General features: G+C 45.1%; 2 protein-coding genes across 2 annotated transcripts in view; one reads left to right on the top strand and one right to left on the bottom strand.

The window, feature by feature from the left end:
* The window catches only part of SLC7A9 (solute carrier family 7 member 9), a gene marked incomplete at its 5' end in the record, with an annotated part of 32,861 nt that overhangs the window by 338 nt on the left and 14,921 nt on the right, over window positions 1–17,602 (top strand). The window contains 7 exons of the mRNA XM_079907662.1: window positions 1,235–1,382; window positions 1,659–1,901; window positions 2,336–2,461; window positions 2,694–2,793; window positions 3,554–3,598; window positions 4,086–4,209; window positions 5,065–5,168. Of these exons, the coding sequence (XP_079763788.1) occupies window positions 1,235–1,382; window positions 1,659–1,901; window positions 2,336–2,461; window positions 2,694–2,793; window positions 3,554–3,598; window positions 4,086–4,209; window positions 5,065–5,168 (890 nt within the window). The remainder of the gene's footprint in view (window positions 1–1,234; window positions 1,383–1,658; window positions 1,902–2,335; window positions 2,462–2,693; window positions 2,794–3,553; window positions 3,599–4,085; window positions 4,210–5,064; window positions 5,169–17,602) is intronic.
* Window positions 9,344–12,263, bottom strand: LOC307178971 (NF-kappa-B-repressing factor-like; the record flags this gene model as incomplete). Its single annotated transcript, XM_079907661.1, is given in 2 exon segments — window positions 9,344–10,510; window positions 10,512–12,263. Coding segments are annotated over 2 exon segments (2,319 nt in total). The 5' UTR covers window positions 11,664–12,263.

Raw genomic sequence — 17,602 nt, 5'->3', positions numbered from 1 at the left:
CCCCTCTACAGCACCTTCACCAAATGTTGGTCCCTCTTATGTTTGAATACCTCCAGTGATAGGGAAATCCTATTCCTTCTTTTTGTTTAACATCTTTATTGGAGTATAATTGCTTTACAATGGCGTGTTAGTTTCTGCTTTATAACAAAGTGAATCGGCTATACATATACACATATCCCCATATCTCCTCCCTCTTGCGTCTCCCTCCCGCCCTCCCTATCCCACCCCTCTAGGTGGTCACAAAGCACGGAGCTGATCTCCCTGTGCTATGCAGCTGCTTCCCACTAGCTATCCATTTTACATTTGGTCCTTTATATAAGGACATGGGGAGGGGGAAGGGTAAGTTGGGACAAAGTGAGAGAGCGGCATGGACTTATATATACTGAATCAGACTATTTTATTCCTTTAAATTTTTTTTCTTGATTCACGTATGATTTACATAGAGTGAAATGCACATCTCTTCAGTGTTCAGTTTGAAGTGTTTGACAAACTGGTCGTCCCAGAAAGTTCCCTCTTGCCCCTTTCCAGGAGGGCCCCACCCCCCGAGTTCTGTCTCTGCAGAGTAATTTTCCCTGTTGTGGAACTTCATAGGACGGAATCATACAGGGTGTGTCTGAGCAGGGTCTCGTTGGTAGGAAGCTCATATTCTACAGAATGGCATGAGAGGAAGCTCACAGCCCCCTGGAGACCTTGCTGCTCACCCCCTCACCCCCACTCCCCTGGCCAGGAGCCCCAAACCCTGACTTCACTCTTTGTCTGGGGGGAGAAGCTCCATTCTGCTATGCCCACCTAAGAGGTGGGTCCCAAGGGCCTTTCCTATTGGTGATTGATTGTCAAATCAGCCTTTATTTACCATCCGGGCACCTTTGTCAAGGGTGGTAAGGGTTGGCGCATGGAACCTCGGCCGGGCCTATGAACCGTACTGGATGTGAACCCTGGGCAGTAACGGAATCTTTCTGTTCCTCTATTTTTTCCTCTGTAAAATGGGTACGATAATGGCGTACCCGACTCATGAGGCTGTTGTGAGGATTAATTGACTTACAAGCGAAGCCCCAGGAGCAGCTCCCTGGTGCTCCCCCTGCAACAGCACAGGGTGAAGGTGCCTGGGACACTGGGGGCTGTCCTGGCCACACCCAGAGTGGGAGGGAGGGAGGGAGGAAGAGGGCTGCGTCTGGGCCTCTTGACCCCACTGGGTGGCAGCACTAACTCTCCTCTCCCCTTCTCCACACCCGAGCTGGGCCTGTTCAGCGGCATCTGCATCATCGTGGGCACCATCATCGGCTCCGGGATCTTCATTTCCCCCAAGTCTGTGCTCAGCAACATGGAAGCCGTGGGACCCTGTCTCATCGTCTGGGCGGCTTGTGGGATTCTTGCGACACTGGGTAACAAAGATGCCCCGCCCTGAACACCTTCTGTTGAGTGTGGGGCTGCTACTGGAGCTCTGTCTGTGCCTGGTCTCGCTGCTGCCTGGATCCCCTTCAATGCTTGTGCACAGACAGGTGTCAGTCGGGCTTCACAGAATGTCCAATGGCCAGAGTTCAGGAGGAGAGGCACCGTGATGGGCTCCGGGAGCATGTCCCCCACGGGGGAGAGGGGTTCCCTCGACCAGGGCAATGCCTCACGAGGGGCCCGGGGCCCCCTTCCTCTCTGTATTCCAGGTGCTCTGTGCTTTGCGGAGCTTGGCACGATGATCACCAAGTCGGGGGGCGAGTACCCTTACCTGATGGAAGCCTTTGGCCCCATTCCTGCCTATCTCTTTTCCTGGACCAGCCTGTTCGTCATAAAGCCCTCGTCCTTTGCCATCATCTGTCTCAGCTTCTCTGAGTACGTTTCTGCGCCCTTCTACTCAGGCTGCAACCCTCCTCAAGTTGTCATTAAACTCCTGGCTGCCGCTGCCATCTGTGAGTACGTGTGTGAAACACTGGGCAGGGGTCAGAAGAGACCCGGCACGGATGGTGTGGGGAGACTCGGCTCCTGCACAGCCAGAAAGAGGCCGAGTGGGCCTGGAGGCGCTGGTGAGGAGCAGGGCCAGGTCTAGTCTTGGGCCCAAGCCTGATGCCCTTGGCCATCCAGTCCCTGCTCTGCGGGGCCATCGGAGCTGTCAGGGACGGCTGGCAGCAGGCTGTCCCACAGGGGCCCGGCTGCTTCTCCATTGCTCTTGTGGGGAGGCAGCCCGGCTGGATTTCAAAGGTGCATTTGAGGGATGTGGCGGTGGAGAGGGGAGGCTGGAGGGGTGGGCCTGGGAGTGGAAAGGAGACTCTTTCCAGGGCCTTAAGAAAGGAGGGAGATGTTGAGCCCACAGACACAGAATGTTGCCCGCCTCTGACTTCCCCAGTGCTCATCACCACGGTGAACGCGCTGAGCGTGCGGCTGGGGAGCTACGTCCAGAACGTGTTCACAGCGACCAAGATGGTGATCGTGGTCGTCATCATCATCAGCGGAATTGTCCTCCTGGCCCAAGGTGACCTGTGGCTGGAGGGGAGTGTGATGCCACACAGCACAGACCATTTGGAAGTCTTGCTCCTAAGCGTACCCTTAAGGCAGGAATTCAACAGAAACAATCTTTCATTTCCCGGTTTTTCAGCGTGTGTTTAATCACCTGAGGTCATTAGCCATCCCCTGCCTTCCCAGGTGATGCAAAGTCCCAGGCTGGTCAGCTGACACCCGCTTTTCACCGTCTGGCTTAATTACAGGAAATACGAGGAATTTTGAAAATTCTTTTGAGGGCACAAAGCTGTCTCTGGGAGCCATCGGTCTGGCGTTTTATAACGGACTCTGGGCGTATGATGGATGGTAAGATGGTACACGTCTGGCTGTGGGTTTCTTTAGGCTATTTTACTGAAACCCTGTGGAAAGCAACAACTTCTCCTTTGGGGGGTTTGGTGGGAGCCTGACATTTACCTTTGCATCTCCCTTTCGTGAAGCACCCCACCCTTCACGCTTCTGTTCTCCTCGGACCCCAGAGACATTGAGGCCCCTGCCCCTTTCCCATTCGCTCACAAGCCAGCAGCCCTTGACACAGTGTCCCGTGAGCCCGCAGTGGTGGGACCCTGTGCCAGAAGCTTCACCAGACACACACAGGCTCAGCCGGATTGGAGGCAGCGAGGGCTGCTAGGCACTGGACAAGGCAGATATTCAGTAGCACTTGCAAACACTAGGTTTAGTCGATGAGATTCTGTTTGTGTCCAGTGGCCATCCGGGACACTGGTCTTTCCCTCATGCAAAGCATCTGCAGGCTCCATTCCCTTTTCAGAAGAAGAATCTTCCATGTGTTTTCAAAGCACACTGGGGACTCATTGCTCCCAATAATTGTTGAAAATTCACACGATTCCCATGGAGGGCAAAGACCTACCAACTGAAAGATGTGCAGATCTCAGTAGTCCCACCACCACCAGGGCTCTCTGCGAAAGAAACTGCCCCGAAATTCCTACAGGGGGAATTTTCTCTGTGATGGAGTAGCTTAAATGAGACCTACATTTATTATTTTGTGTTTCATAATCTTAGCAAAGAAAGTCAAAGTTATGTTACTCACGGTACTTTTTTTCCCCTCTAGGAATCAACTCAACTATATTACAGAAGAACTCAGAAACCCTTTCAGGTAAGAAAGCTGAGTCAGGGCAGGAGACAGTGGACAGGTGAGGGTATTTCTCTCCCCCAACCATAAAGTGGAGCTGCTCCCCCGTCATCACCCACCACCCCCTTCCACGCAGAGGATGGTTTCCTCATTTACACCCGTTAGAGCTTGGTTTTGTTTGGGGCAGTAGAATGGTTGCTAAGGGGAAGGAAGAACTCTAGCTTATTTTGCTTTATAACCAATTCAATTTTACTGCCCTGGAGTCTGAGAGAGGGAGAGTTCTTTCTCATTTGAAAATGTCACATGTCCCCACTGGGGCTCTGCTGTCCCACAAGCCCCCTGCTTCTGGGTGGGCCTCAGGAAGGGCAGCTGTGACCCCAGCCCACCCCAGGAGCAGGTGGACGGCTGGCCGGGGCGGGTGGAAGAAAGGAGTAGATGAGGACAACAACCTTGTGAGTCTCTAACAGGATGCTCTGGTCTGACTGGGTCCCTGGGTCCCTGCCCCTCCCAGAAACCTGCCCCTGGCCATCATCATCGGGATCCCGCTGGTGACAGGGTGCTACATCCTCATGAACGTGTCCTACTTCACTGTGATGACAGCCACCGAGCTCCTGCAGTCCCAGGCTGTGGCCGTGGTGAGTGCCCAGGGTCTCTGCGGGAGGGTGCCTGGTGTGTGGGAAGGGGACAGGCAAGGGATAAGTGCTCAAGTTGAAAGGCCCTTACCGCGGGGGAGGGAAATAATCGTCTAGGAGACCAGACACAGAGAGGGTGAGAGGTTAGGGCAGTCCCAGCGACCCAGCTGAGGTTCCAGGCTGCCAACAGGTGGCAGGTCCTGCTTTCCCAGCACACCCCCCCCCCCGCGCCCCCCCCCTCCCCCGCACCGGGGAAGGCACAGAGTGTAGCTGCAGCAGGGTTGGACTTCACCAGGGTTGGGGCTTTGACAGGCAAGTAGGGGAGAGAAAGAGCAAAGGAGTCATTAAAAGAGGGAGTTATAATAATGGACTGTGGAATTCAAGCTGGGGGAGGAGGGAAGAGGACAGAGGGATGGGTGTGAGGGACAGGTGGAAAGGTGGGTGGGGTCCACGTGCTGGAGGAGGCCTTCGGAGCTGGAGCGGGACAGGAAATGAAACTAAAAACAGGCAATGATGTGACAAGGATGGGGAGCGTGGAGAGACGCAGCTTGTTGACGGGCCACTGACCGGAGAATAGGCGGCTCAGAGGGGAGGGAGACCAGGTCATTCCGAGGGAGGGAGAGGCAGGGGCGGCAGAGGTTGCTGAAACACTGCGAATTATGCCAGGAAGAGGTGGAGAAGAGATGTCCATCACCATCCGCAGAGGAGGTCGTTTCCTCCCGACGGGCGCTCCACTGTGCCTCCCGGAGGTGTCCGGGAGCCCAGCTCAGCGGGGCCGCTGGGAGGGCACAGCAGCTTGCGGGGCCGGTGGCTCCTGGGGGCGCGCACGGTCTCAGGACGCACCCACTTCTCTCGCAGACGTTTGGTGACCGCGTCCTCTACCCTGCCTCGTGGGTCGTTCCACTCTTCGTGGCGTTTTCAACCCTCGGCGCCGCTAACGGGACGTGCTTTACGGCGGGCAGGTAGGGCCGGGCCCCCACCCCGGGGCGGAGCGCGCACAGGGCGGCGCCAGGCCTGAGTTGGGGTGATGGAGCCGAAAGCGTGCGCGGACCGGCGCGTTGCGCGGGCCTCCGGGCCCCGAGCGAGGGAGCGAGGGAGCGGGGACAGTGCTGCCCGCCCCAGCGCAAGGCGGGGCTTCGCGACCCGGGTGAGCGAGGTTGACCCGTGGGACTTTTTACCGAATGAGCTTTCTTGAACATCTTCTCGGGTTAATAGATACACAGTCTAGATCAGGGATTGGTAAACTTAAAGGGCAGATAGTGAAGGTTTTAGGCTTGCAGCCCGTATAAACCTGTCATGTTCTGTCTTTGCAGTAGAAAGGCCAAAAGCTGTGATTACGGTCCACTAAAACTTTATTTACATAAACAGGCAGTTTTCCAGCCCCTGCCGAGCCTCTGGACCCTATCCGGTGTAGAGACGGTTGCTTTGGAATCCCCTTTACGATGGAGCATAGTTTCACATCACCTCCACTCACGGGCTAGTTGGGGGTGGTTTTTATAAACACTGCGACAGGGGACATTCGTGAACACGTCTTTGCCCGGCTGTCCAGCGTTCTGAGTGGATAGAGTTCTGAGAGTGAAATTGCCAAACGTTAAGCACGTAGACGCTTAAAAAAAGAGAGAAATCCATGCCACAAAATCATTCCTTAGAGCTTTACCTAATGCATAGATCAGTTCGGAGAGGACCGCCATTTCAAAGTATTGATTCTTCCAATCTACGGGCATGGACTAGCTCCCCATTTATTTAGGTCTTCTTTAACTTTTTTCAAAAAAATATTGTTTTGAGTAACAGCTTTCAGTATACAGTATACAAATTCTTGCACATATTTTGTCAGATTTACTCTGAAATATTTCTTCATGCTATTGTAAATGGTATTTTCAAAAATGTAAACATTTTCAGTTTCTGATGGTTTGTTGCAGGTATATAGAAACACATTTTAAACAGCTCTACTGAGGAATAAATGCCATAAAGCTCACTTTGTAATTCGACAATTCAGTGATTTTAGTAAATTTACAAAGCTGTGCAAACATCATCACAGTCCAATTCTAGAACATTTTCATCATTCTGAAAAGTTCCCTCATGCCTAGTATAGTTAATCCCCTTCCCACCTCCAGGTCTAGGCAACTACTGATCTGCTTCTGACTTTTCTCTGACTTTGCTTTTCCTAGACATTTCATGTAAATGGAATGATACAGTATGACACTTGCATCTGGCTTCTTTCACTTAGCATATTATTTTTGAGGTTCCTCTGTGTCCTAGCAGGTATCAGTTCATTCATTTTAATTGCTGAATAGTACTCCATTTTATAGATGTATATTTCATTTACCCATTCACCAGCTGATGGACGTTTGGATTGTTTCCAGTTTGGGCTATTGTGAGTAACGCTGCTGTGAGCATTCATGTACATATTTGTCTCTCTCTTTTTTTTTAATGTTTAAGGGTGCTTTTATGGACATATACTCTTTTCACACAAATTCGATCATGCATTGCATTTTGGCCTGCGATTTGCGTCTTCCTTGAATTAGCGATATATCATGAACATCCTTCCAGGTCCTCACATGTAGATCTTTTGCCTAGCAGATTCAAAAAAAAGTTGTCTAACATCAGTAATATCCAGGGAGACTGAGGAAAAAGATGCTCTCATCCACTGTTTATAGGGGATAAAAGCTTACATTTTGAAGGAAGAGAATGATGTACTCTCTGTTCTGAGGGAAAAAGGAAGGTCCATTACAGGGCATTTTCTCTAGTAGCAGCGGATTCTGTCACTAACACCATGTCCTCTCTCGTGAAAGAGTTGAATTCCGGTGAGTCCCTGGTTCCCTCTCATTTGTCTGCTCATTGCAGAAGGACCCGTAACGTATGTTAGAGATCTCTGAAAAGGCTTTTCTAGCACAAATCCATGCCCGGAAACCCGGGTACCTTCACAGTGGACCTACCCCAAGTGCCGTGCGTGGCGACGTGTAAGTATCTTCTGCTTGGGGGTATTTTCTCAGTAACAGAACACTTTTAATGCTACAGAAACAGAGTTGCCCTGAGTGCAGGCCTGGAGGACGCTCTTTCTTTGCGAGTTCTATGGCCTGTCCGCGGAAGGAAATTAGTCCGGATGAAGCTCCAGGGTGTCTCTGGGAACTCTGAGGGATGGCATTCCTACTCGTATCTCATTTGGTTCTGCTGCTAGTGATGGAGGGTCTCCTGCAGAGGTGGGGAGTGGCTGTGGCTGACCGCAGGGACAAGGGCACTGGCAGCAGAAGTTCTGGGAAGTGCTCCTTGGCGTGAGCCCTCCCGGAGTCTGCCATTAGCCCCACCAAAGAGCCTGTCCATATATGTCTTTGTGTGGACATAAATGCTTTCATTTCTCTGGGGTAGATTCCTAGGGATAGAATTGCTGGGTCATATAGTAACTTTGTGATTAACTTTTAAAGAAACTGCTTAACTCTTTTCTAAGTGGTTGCTCCATTTTAATTTCTGTAAACAGTGCATGAGAGTTCCAGTTTCTCTACATTCTCACCAACACTTGTATTTGTCTTTTGCTTAAAGTTATTCCACTGGGTATTAGTATGACACTGTGTTTTTTTGTTTTAATTAATTATTTTTGGCTGCGTTGGGTCTTTGTTGCTGCATGCGGGCTTTTCTGTAGTCGCGGTGAGTGGGGGCTACTCATCGTTGCAGTGCGCGGGCTTCTCATTGCGGTGGCTTCTCTTGTTGCGGAGCATGGGCTCTAGAGCGCAGGCTCAGTAGTTGTGGCTCATGGGCTTAGTTGCTCCGTGGCATGTGGGATCTTCCTGGACCACGGCTCAAACCCATGTCCCCTGCATTGGCAGGCAGATTCTTAACCACTGCGCCACCAGGGAACCCCTGTCATTGTGGTTTTAATTTGCATTTCCCTAATGACTAATGATACTGAGCATCTTTTTGTGTGCTTATTAGCTATTCGTATATCTTCTGGTGAAATATCTATTCAAATCTTTTGTCCATTTAAAATATTGGGCTTCCTTTTATCTTCTTATTGAGTTGTACATGTTCATCATATATTCTAGATACATCCTTTATCAGGTATCTGATTTGCACGTGTTTTCTCCCAGTCTGTGCCTTGTATTCTCTTTTTTTTTTTTTTTTTTTTGATCAACTTTGGCTCCTTTTTATTCAGGAAGCATACACTTAATCCTTTTTATACAGTTTTTTTTACATTCCAGAAATAAGCGAAAATAGCAGTTTTAAATAGGTTACAAAGTTGGCTTTGGGGGTTAAATAAGCTTTTTGAGAGAGGGACCAGCCTGCTAACCTTTTCATCAAAGCACCAATGTATCTTCAGTCTTTTACCAAGCTCCACCACAGCTGTGGCCACCTTGGATGTGCTATACACCCAAATCATGTGAAAGCTATGGCGGAGAGTTGCTGCGAGTCTCTCTGCAAGGCACCAAGAACAGACAGTTCCAGCTTCCTTTCTTCAGACTGAATCAAAGTTTTGGGAACTTTTCAATTGCTCTCTCAAGTAGTGCTCTCTCAGCATGAAGACTAGAATTTGTTAACACTCATATATCACAAGATACAGTATATCACTTCCAATATTCTGGAAACCACATGGTAGAAGTTATAAATAAATGAACACTAAAATTACTTTAACAAAGTTTTACATCATTTAGTTGGTAAGGACATTTACACGTACAGCACAATTTACTATTAAACCTTCTATAACTGGCTTCACATAAAGATGAAAATAGATAATACAAAATGACCTGACATCTTCAGTTAAGTCTGGAATTAAGACTGTAGTTTTATTGTAGTCAATATCAACTTTACATATTGTTGCAAATTGCTGTGCTATGCCCTTTAAAATGGGAATTTCTTTCTTGGGGTGAAATTCCATTTGGATATGTGTTCTTACTTTGTACAAACTACGAAAATCTGAGGGACACAGCAATATCAAAGACACAAACAGTAACCGCACGATATTATCTGCTGGATTAAGCTAATACAAGTGGACAGAATTCTTCAAGTTCCAATATCTAATAAAGCACTCTATGAAATGAACAAGGTGAAACATCTTAATGAATATACTCTGCAACCAGAACATGCAGCATTTCTTTAATCCACGAATCTGCCTCATTAGGCATTTACGAAATAAATTAGTAAGATCTCAATTCGCTTGAGGCATCACAAGCTCGTAACGCCCCACTTGGCCTTCCTGTTTGAGCTGGTCTAGTAAATCCTCCTTCCGTCTTTTTCTACCTACCACCAGGTACCTATCGCGGGCCACCGCATGAGACTTACTCTTAAGACCATACTTCTGCGCAATCTGATGTATTTGCTTCCGCTCATCATTAGTCAGCTCTGTAGAGAAGGTTAAATCCGTGTGGCTCTCCGAGAGGGCGTAGTTTCTGATGATCTGTTCAATATCTCCCTTGGCAATTTTATTTACCCTCCCTACATCAAGACCAAGCCCTGCCCGCTTATGACGCTCTTTGACAGAGATTGGCTCCCGAATGCCCTCACCAGATTTACCTAAACCACCACCCGTCCAACCCATCTTTCTCAGCAGCTGATTTCCAATGTTATCTTCTTTGATTTGTTGTTTGTAAGCCTCCTCTGCTGAGCGACCCTGAATTTCATTTCTTGAAATCACATCTTCAATAGCTCCTTTCTTCAAGTTGTTAATGACAGTCGGCTGGGTCTTTTTGAGGGTTTTCACAGCTTCCCCAGCAGCTTCATATTTGACAGTTTTCTTCACTCCAACTGCTTCTGCAATGACTTCACTCTCTAGAATCACCTTGCATTTCCATCGGAGTCCTGTCATTCTTTCATAGACATATTCAACTGTCATTCGATTAAACTGAGCTGTGTCGTTGAGCGTGCACACAGGATTTGAAGAATTCTCATAAACTACAAGATCCTTTATATCTTTCTTCTTCCCAGATCCCCTGGGTGAAGAGCCTGTTTGGCATTGTGAACTTTTGACAGATGGGTAAGTGGGTTGTGTTTTCTGAAGGATTTTCAAAGCCTCAGCAGCAGCTGCATGTTTACTTGTTTTTTTGGTTCCATAACCTTCAGCTAAGCAGTGATCTTGCAAAAACACTCGACAATGCCATGTACAATTTGGCATCATCTCATATTTGTATTCAACAGACATTTTGTTGTATGAGGCAGAATTGTTAAGGATACCAATCGCATCATTTGCATTTTCTATAAGGATAAAATTGGTCCAGTGTTTGGCAGAAGCATTAAAAATCGGCTGCCTGGAAGCCTCTTTAGCCAGCACCACCAGCTCTTCTGGTCGTTTCAGAGCTGGAGGGAATTCATATTGAAGGCATGCCAATCTGACACACCACAAGGTCCTCTCCAATCGTGTGCTTGAATTTCCGTCGGACAACCCTAACTTCAATACGTTTCTGCAAGAGTTTTACAGCTAGCTCAGTAGCTCGATCCCTGGAACCATTCTTGCTGCCAGCATAACCTGTAGTTAAGTAGATATTTTGGCATCTAACTTCACAAGCATAACCATCTGTTAGAAGTTTTTTATTTGGGGGGATGTCAGCAGGAGGGATTTCTTTTAAAGGAGTGTATATATATTCAGGATTTGTCTTACATGCCTGAATACAACGAGTTAACATATATGTGTAATTAATTTTATCAGATCCAGAAGTCATCTCTGGACTAGAAACGTTCTTCCAGATAGTTGCTGTTAATTTTGCAATAAAATACTGCTTCTCGGCTACCACTGACTCAGGAAATGTCTGTGACGGTGAAGGCTCAGGAGCTGACTGGCAGTTTGCCTGCTGTGATGTGCTGCTGGGGGCAGGGTTCCCACTGTCAAAATACATGTTGGCTGTTACAGGCTGGTCTTTTGTGAAAATAAATCCTGATGAATCACAATACTGAGAATTTCCACCTTGTATACTGAAAGAGTTCTGAGTATAATCTTGGTAGATGTCTCTTGGCATGCTGGCAAAATGTGTTTGTTCATTTACCTCTTTTGCTGGAGGGCCATAAGGATCTTCCTGTCTGTCTTCTTTTGAACTACTAGCTACAAAATGTACAGGCTCAAAACGAGGTCTCACATGGAATTTGGAACCGGCTTGCTTTTCAGGAGGATTTTGACCATCACATGTTGAGAGTTGACGTTTTTGACCTTTGGAAGGTTTGGACAGCATCAGATCATTTGAAGGCATCTCCCCAATATCCATACCTTCAGCCATTTGGAGAATTTTTTCCATCAAGCGTGGGCTGTACCTGCAGCCCAGGAAAACGTGGTTGGTCCAGGCAGCGGAGAGCGCGAGGAGCTGGTCTAGGGCAGCGCCGGGATAGCTGTGCAGGTGCCGACAGATAAAGCTGCGTCGCAGAGCCCACTGCCGGTCACTTTCGTGGCTATAGCGCCACTGCTCCAGCACTGGCTCGGGCGGGGGCGGGGGCGGCGGCGGCGACAGGAAGTCGCCCCCCAACAGCAGACGTCTGCCAGCCATCTTCTCTGCCCCCAAGCAGGGACCCCAGGGATGAAGCAGACTCGCTACCAGGAGAGAGCGGGAGCGGAGGTCGGTGGGAGGGGCCGGGTGAGGAGGGGCGCACCGAGGCGCGAAGACCAACTCCCAGGGGACTGGAGTGCTTGCTTGACGGGCGACCGCTGAAGCGGTGAGCACGAGCTTGCGTCCCCGGCAACCCGGGAGCACGCCCGTTGCATTCCTCCAACTCGTGGAGGTGCAGGAGGAGGGCACCCGCCGCAGTCACACGCGCGCCCGGGAGGCCGAGCCAGGCCCCACGCTCCGCACCTCCGGCTACCCGCAGACTCACGCACTGCACTGGGAAGGAAAAAAAAAAAAAGACACCAGCACGCTTTGCTCTCCTTCCTCTAGTCTACCTACCCGCGTGCAGCCCCGAGGTTATGAGCTATTCTCATTTTCTTAGTGGTATTTTTGAACACCAAAGCTTTTAACTTTGACAAAGAGCAGTTTATCAGGGTTTTTTTTTTTTCATGTGTCATGCTTTCGTTGTCATATCTGAGAACCTTTGCCCAACGCAAGGTCACAAAGATTTTCTCTTCTGTTTTATCTTAAATGTTTATCAGGTTTAGCTCTTACATTTAGGTATAGGATCCATTTTGAGTAGTTTTGTATAGTTATGTACCTGTGCAGCTTGGGGGTTGGCCAGGGACTTGTGCTATATTGAATTATGTTGGATATCATTTTTATGAGGTCAAATCTAAGATTTTTGCTTACTGGTTTTTGAGTTTTCTATCTCACATAAACAGACCTTCCTCTCTCCTTTCAAGAATGCCCACCTATGTTTTCTTCTAGCATTTTACTTTAGCTCTTTGACCAATCTAGAAAGCATCTTGACGTGAGGCATAAATCTCACTTTTTTTCCCCAAACATTTACCTATTGTCCACCCTTTCTCCGACTGGTTTGAAATCCAGCATTATCATTCCAATGTACTTGATTCACTTTGTTTCACTGCTAAATATTTTCCTGTGCTATTATCTTACTTATTACATGTTTCACAGCTTCAGTAATGGAAAATCTGGTAGGACTGGTGCTCCCACATCAGACTTCTCCTTGCCTGTTTAGCATTCCAGATGCACTTACAGTAATTTTGTCCAGTTCCGAAAAGTCGTGCTTGCATCTTCAGTGCATGGAATTTATATATTGATTTGTGGAGAACTGATGGAATTTAAAGAGTGAATTCACAGCATCATCTTGAGTCTAAGTCTCCCCTCCATCTAGCAGTCCCTTTCCTCCCAGTTTCACTGACTTGTTCTGGGAATTAATACTATGTTTATATCTTTTCAAAGTTCAAAAAGTAGTTTTTAAAAATGAGTCTTTTGGGCCTGTGTATTCCTGACTTCTAATGTTATTGTATTGTACTCAGAGAGTGTGATCTTTACAATATTACTTCTTCAGAAGTTTTAAGATTTCCCTTGTGGCTTACTGCCATTTTTATAAGTGTTCCCATGGTCTTGAAAATAATGTGTATTCTACTAACTTCTAGGTTTTTATGTTATCATTAAGTTTGTACCTTGACTGTTCAAATCTTATGCTCTCACAGTGGTTTTGTCAAGCTTTGCCTCCTGTGTTTCATGGGCTCCTGTTTTTTTTAAATTTATTGAGGTATAGTTGATTTATAATATTATATGTCCCACGGGTAAAAGTCCCAGATGTACAACATAGTAATTAATTCACAATATTTAAAGATTATACTCCATTTATAGTTATTATAAAATATTGGCTATATTCCCTGTAACGTACAGTAAGTATATCCTTGTAGCTTATTTTATACATTGTAGTCTGTACCTCTTAAACCCCTCCCCACTTTCCTCTCCCCACTGGTAACCACTAATTTGTTCTCTATATCTGTGAGTCTGTTTCTCTATATTTGTGAGTCTGTTTCTTTAAATTCACTAGTTTGTTTTATTTTTTAGATTCCACATATAAGTGACAACGTACAGTATTTGTCTTTCTCTGTATGACTTATTTCACTAGGCATAATACCTACCCTCCAGCTATATCCACATTGTTGCAAATAGAAAAATTTCATTCTTTATTATGGCTGAGTAGTATTCCATTGTGTGTGTGTGTGTGTGTGTGTGTGTGTGTGTGTATCATACCTTCTTTATCTGTTCATCTGTTTATGGACACTTAGGTAGCTTCCATAGCTTGGCTGTTGTACATAGTGCTGCTATGAACATTGAAGTGCACATATCTTTTTGAATGAAGTGTTTTTGTTTTCTTCAGATATATACCCAGGAGTGGAATTGTTGGGTCATATGATAATTCTATTTTTAGTTTTTAAAAAATATTTAATTAATTTATTTGGTTGCGCCAGGTCTTAGTTGCAGCACGTGGGCTCCTTAGTTGTGGCCAGCGGGCTCCTTAGTTGCGGCTTATGGGCTCCTTAGTTGCGACTTTCTGGCTCCTTAGTTGTGGCATGTGAACACTTAGTTGCAGCATGCATGTGGGATCTACTTCCCTGACCAGGGATCAAACCCAGGCCCCCTGCACTGGGAGCATAGAGTCTTAACCACTGCACCACCAGGGAAGTCCCTCTATTTTTAGTTTTTTGAGGAACCTTCATACTGTTTTCCACAGTGGCTGCACCAGTTTTCATTCCCATCAACAATGTACAAGGGCTCCCTTTTCTCCACATCCTTGCCAACATTTGCTGTGGTCTTTTTGATGATAGCCATTCTGACAGGTTTGAGGTGATAGATATCTCATTGTGGTTTTGATTTGCATTTCTCTGATGATTAGTGATGTTGAACATCTTTTCATGTCTGTTGGCCATCTGTATGTCTTCTTTATAAAAATATCTATTCAGTTATTCTGCCCATTTTTTAATCAGATTGTTTGTTTTTATGATGTTGAGTTGTATGAGCTATTTATATATTTTGGATATTAACCCCTTATTGATCATATCATTTGCAAATATATTCTCCCATTCAGTGGGTTGTCTTTTTGTTTTGTCAGTGGTTTCATTGCTGTGCAAAAGCTTTTAAATTTAGTTCCCATTTGTTTATTTTTGCTTTTGTTTCCTTTTCCTTAGGGGACAGATCCAAAAAGATATTGCTACAATTTATGTCAAAGAGTGTTCTGCCTATGTTTTCTTCTAGGAGTTTTGTGGTTTCTGGTCTTACATTTAGGTATTTAATCCATTTTGAGTCTGTTTTTGTATATGGTATGAGAAAATGTTCTAATTTCATTCTTTTACATGTAGCTGTCCAGTTTCCCAGCACCACTTATTGAGGAGACTATCTTTTCTCCATTGCATATTCTTGCCTCCTATGTTGTAGATTAATTAACCATAAGCATGTGGATTTATTTCTTGGCTCTCTATTCTGTTCCATTGATCTGTGTGTCTGTTTTTGTGCCAGAACCATACTGTTTTAATAACTGTAGCTTTGTAGTATAGTCTAAAGTCAGGGAGTGTGGTGTCTCCAGCTCTGTTCTTCTTTCTCAAGATCGTTTTGGCTATTTGGGGTCTTTTGTGTTTCCATACAAATTTTAAAATTATTTTTTCTAGTTCTGTGAAAAATGCCATTGGTATTTTGATAGGGATTGCATTGAATCTGTAGATTGCCTTGGGTAGTATGGTCATTTTAACAATATTAATTATTCCAATCCATGAACATGGTGTATCTTTCCATCTGTTAGTGTTGTATTCAATTTCTTTCATCTATGTCTTACAGTTTTCTGAGTATGGGTCTTTTACCTCCTTAGGTAAGTTTATTTCTAGGTATGTTATTCTTTTTTTAAAATGCAATTGTAAATGCTGTTGTTTCCTTAATTTCTCTTTCCGATAGTTTGTTGTTAGTGTATAGAAATGCAACAGATTTCTGTATATTGACTTTGTATCTTGTAACTTTACCAAATTCACTGATGAACTCTAGTAGTATTTATTTTTATTTTTATTTGGTAGTGTATTTAGGATTTTCTATGTATAGTATCATGTTGTCTGCAGACAGTCACTGTTTTACTTCTTCCTTTCCAATTTGGCTACCCTTTCTTTCATTCTCTTTCTTTCTTTCTGTCTGACTGCTGTCGCTCGGACTTCCAATAACATGTTGAATAAAAGTGGCAAGAGTGGGCATCCTTGTCTTGTTCCTGATCTTAGAGGAAATGTTTTCAGCTTTTCACTGTTGAGTATGATGTTAGCTGTGGGCTTATCATATATGGCCTTTATTATGTTGAGGTGTGTTTTCTCTCTACTCACTTTCTGGAGAGTTTTTGTCATAAGTGGTTGTTGAATTTTGTCAAAAGCTTTTTCTGCATCTATTGAGATAATAATATAGTTTTTATTCTTTAATTTGTTAATGTGATGTATCACACTGATTGATTTACAGATGCTGAACCATCCTTGCATCCCTGGGATAAATCCCACTTGATCATGGTATATGATCTTTCTAAAGTGTTGCTGAATTCAGTTTGCTTATATTTTGAGAATTTTTGCATCTATGTTCATTTATGTTCATCTATGTTCAGTGATATTGGCCTGTAATTTTCTTTTTTTGTGATATCGTTGTCTGGCTTTGGTATCAGGGTGATGCTAGCCTCATAGAATGAGTTCAGAAGCATTCCTCTGTATTTTTTGGAATTGTTTGAGAATGATAGGTGTTAGCTCTTCTCTAAATGTTTGGTAGAATTCACTTTTGAAGGCACTTGTTCCTGGACTTTTCTAAATTACTGATTCAATTTCATTACTGGTAATTGGTCTGTTCATATTTTCTATTTCTTCCTGATTCAGTCTTGGGAGATTGTACAGTTCTAGGAATTTGTTAATTTGTACTTGGTTGTCCATTTTATTGGCATATACTTGTTCATAATAATCTCTTATGATCCTTCGTATTTCTGTGGTGTCGCTGATAACTTTTCCTTTTTCAATTATGATGATATTGATTTGGGCCCTCTTTTTTTCTTGATGAATCTGGCTAAAGGTTTATGGAGTTTATCTTTTTAAAGAAATGGCTCTTAGTTTCACTGATCTTTTCCCTTTTTTTAATTTATTTGTTTATTTATTTTTGGCTGCATTGTTGGGTCTCTGTTGCTGTGCATGGGCTTTCTCTAGTTGCGGCGAGTGGGGGCTACTCTTCATTGAGGTGCACATGCTTCTCATTGCAGTGGCTCCTCTTGTTGCAGAGCATGGGCTCTAGGCATGCAGGCTTCAGTAGCTGTGGCATGCGGGCTCAGTAGTTGTGTCTTTCAGGCTCTAGAGCACAGACTCAGTAGTTGTGGTGCACGGGCTTAGTTGCTTCACAGCATGTGGGATCTTCCTGGACCAGGGCTTGAACCCGTGTCCCCTACATTGGCAGGCGGATTCTTAACCACTGTGCCACCAGGGAAGTTCCTCATTGATCTTTTCTATTTTTCTTTTTTAATCTCTATTTCATTTATTTCTGCTCTGATATTTATGATTTCTTTCCTTCTACTAACTTTGGGTTTCATTTGTTCTTTCTCTAGTCCTTTTAGGTGTAAAATTAAGTTGTCTGAGAGTCTTCTCATTTCCTGAGGTAGGCAGTATAAACTTCCCTCTTAGCACTGCTTTTGCTACATCCCATAGATTTTGGATCATTGTGTTTTCATTTTCATTTGTCTCCAGGTATTTTTCGATTTCCTCTTTGATTTCTTTAGTGATCCACTGGTTGTTTAGTAGCATATTGTTTAGCCTCCACGTGTTTATGTTTTTTTCAGTTTTTCTCTTGTAGTTGATTTGTCTCATAGCATTGTGGTCAGAAAAGATGCTCACTATGAATTCAATTTTCTTAAATTTACCAAGGCTTGTTTTGTGGCCTAGCATGTGATCACTCCTGGAGAACAGTGCATGTGCACCTGAAAAGAATGTGTATTGTGCTGTTTTGGGATGGAATGTTCTATATATATTGTCCATATGGTCTAATGTGTCACTTAAGGCCAGTGT

Source organism: Stenella coeruleoalba (assembly GCF_951394435.1).
Source record: "Stenella coeruleoalba genome assembly, chromosome: 20".
In the NCBI taxonomy this organism is placed as follows: Eukaryota; Metazoa; Chordata; class Mammalia; order Artiodactyla; family Delphinidae; genus Stenella; species Stenella coeruleoalba.
This window is presented reverse-complemented; position numbering and strand designations above follow the sequence as displayed.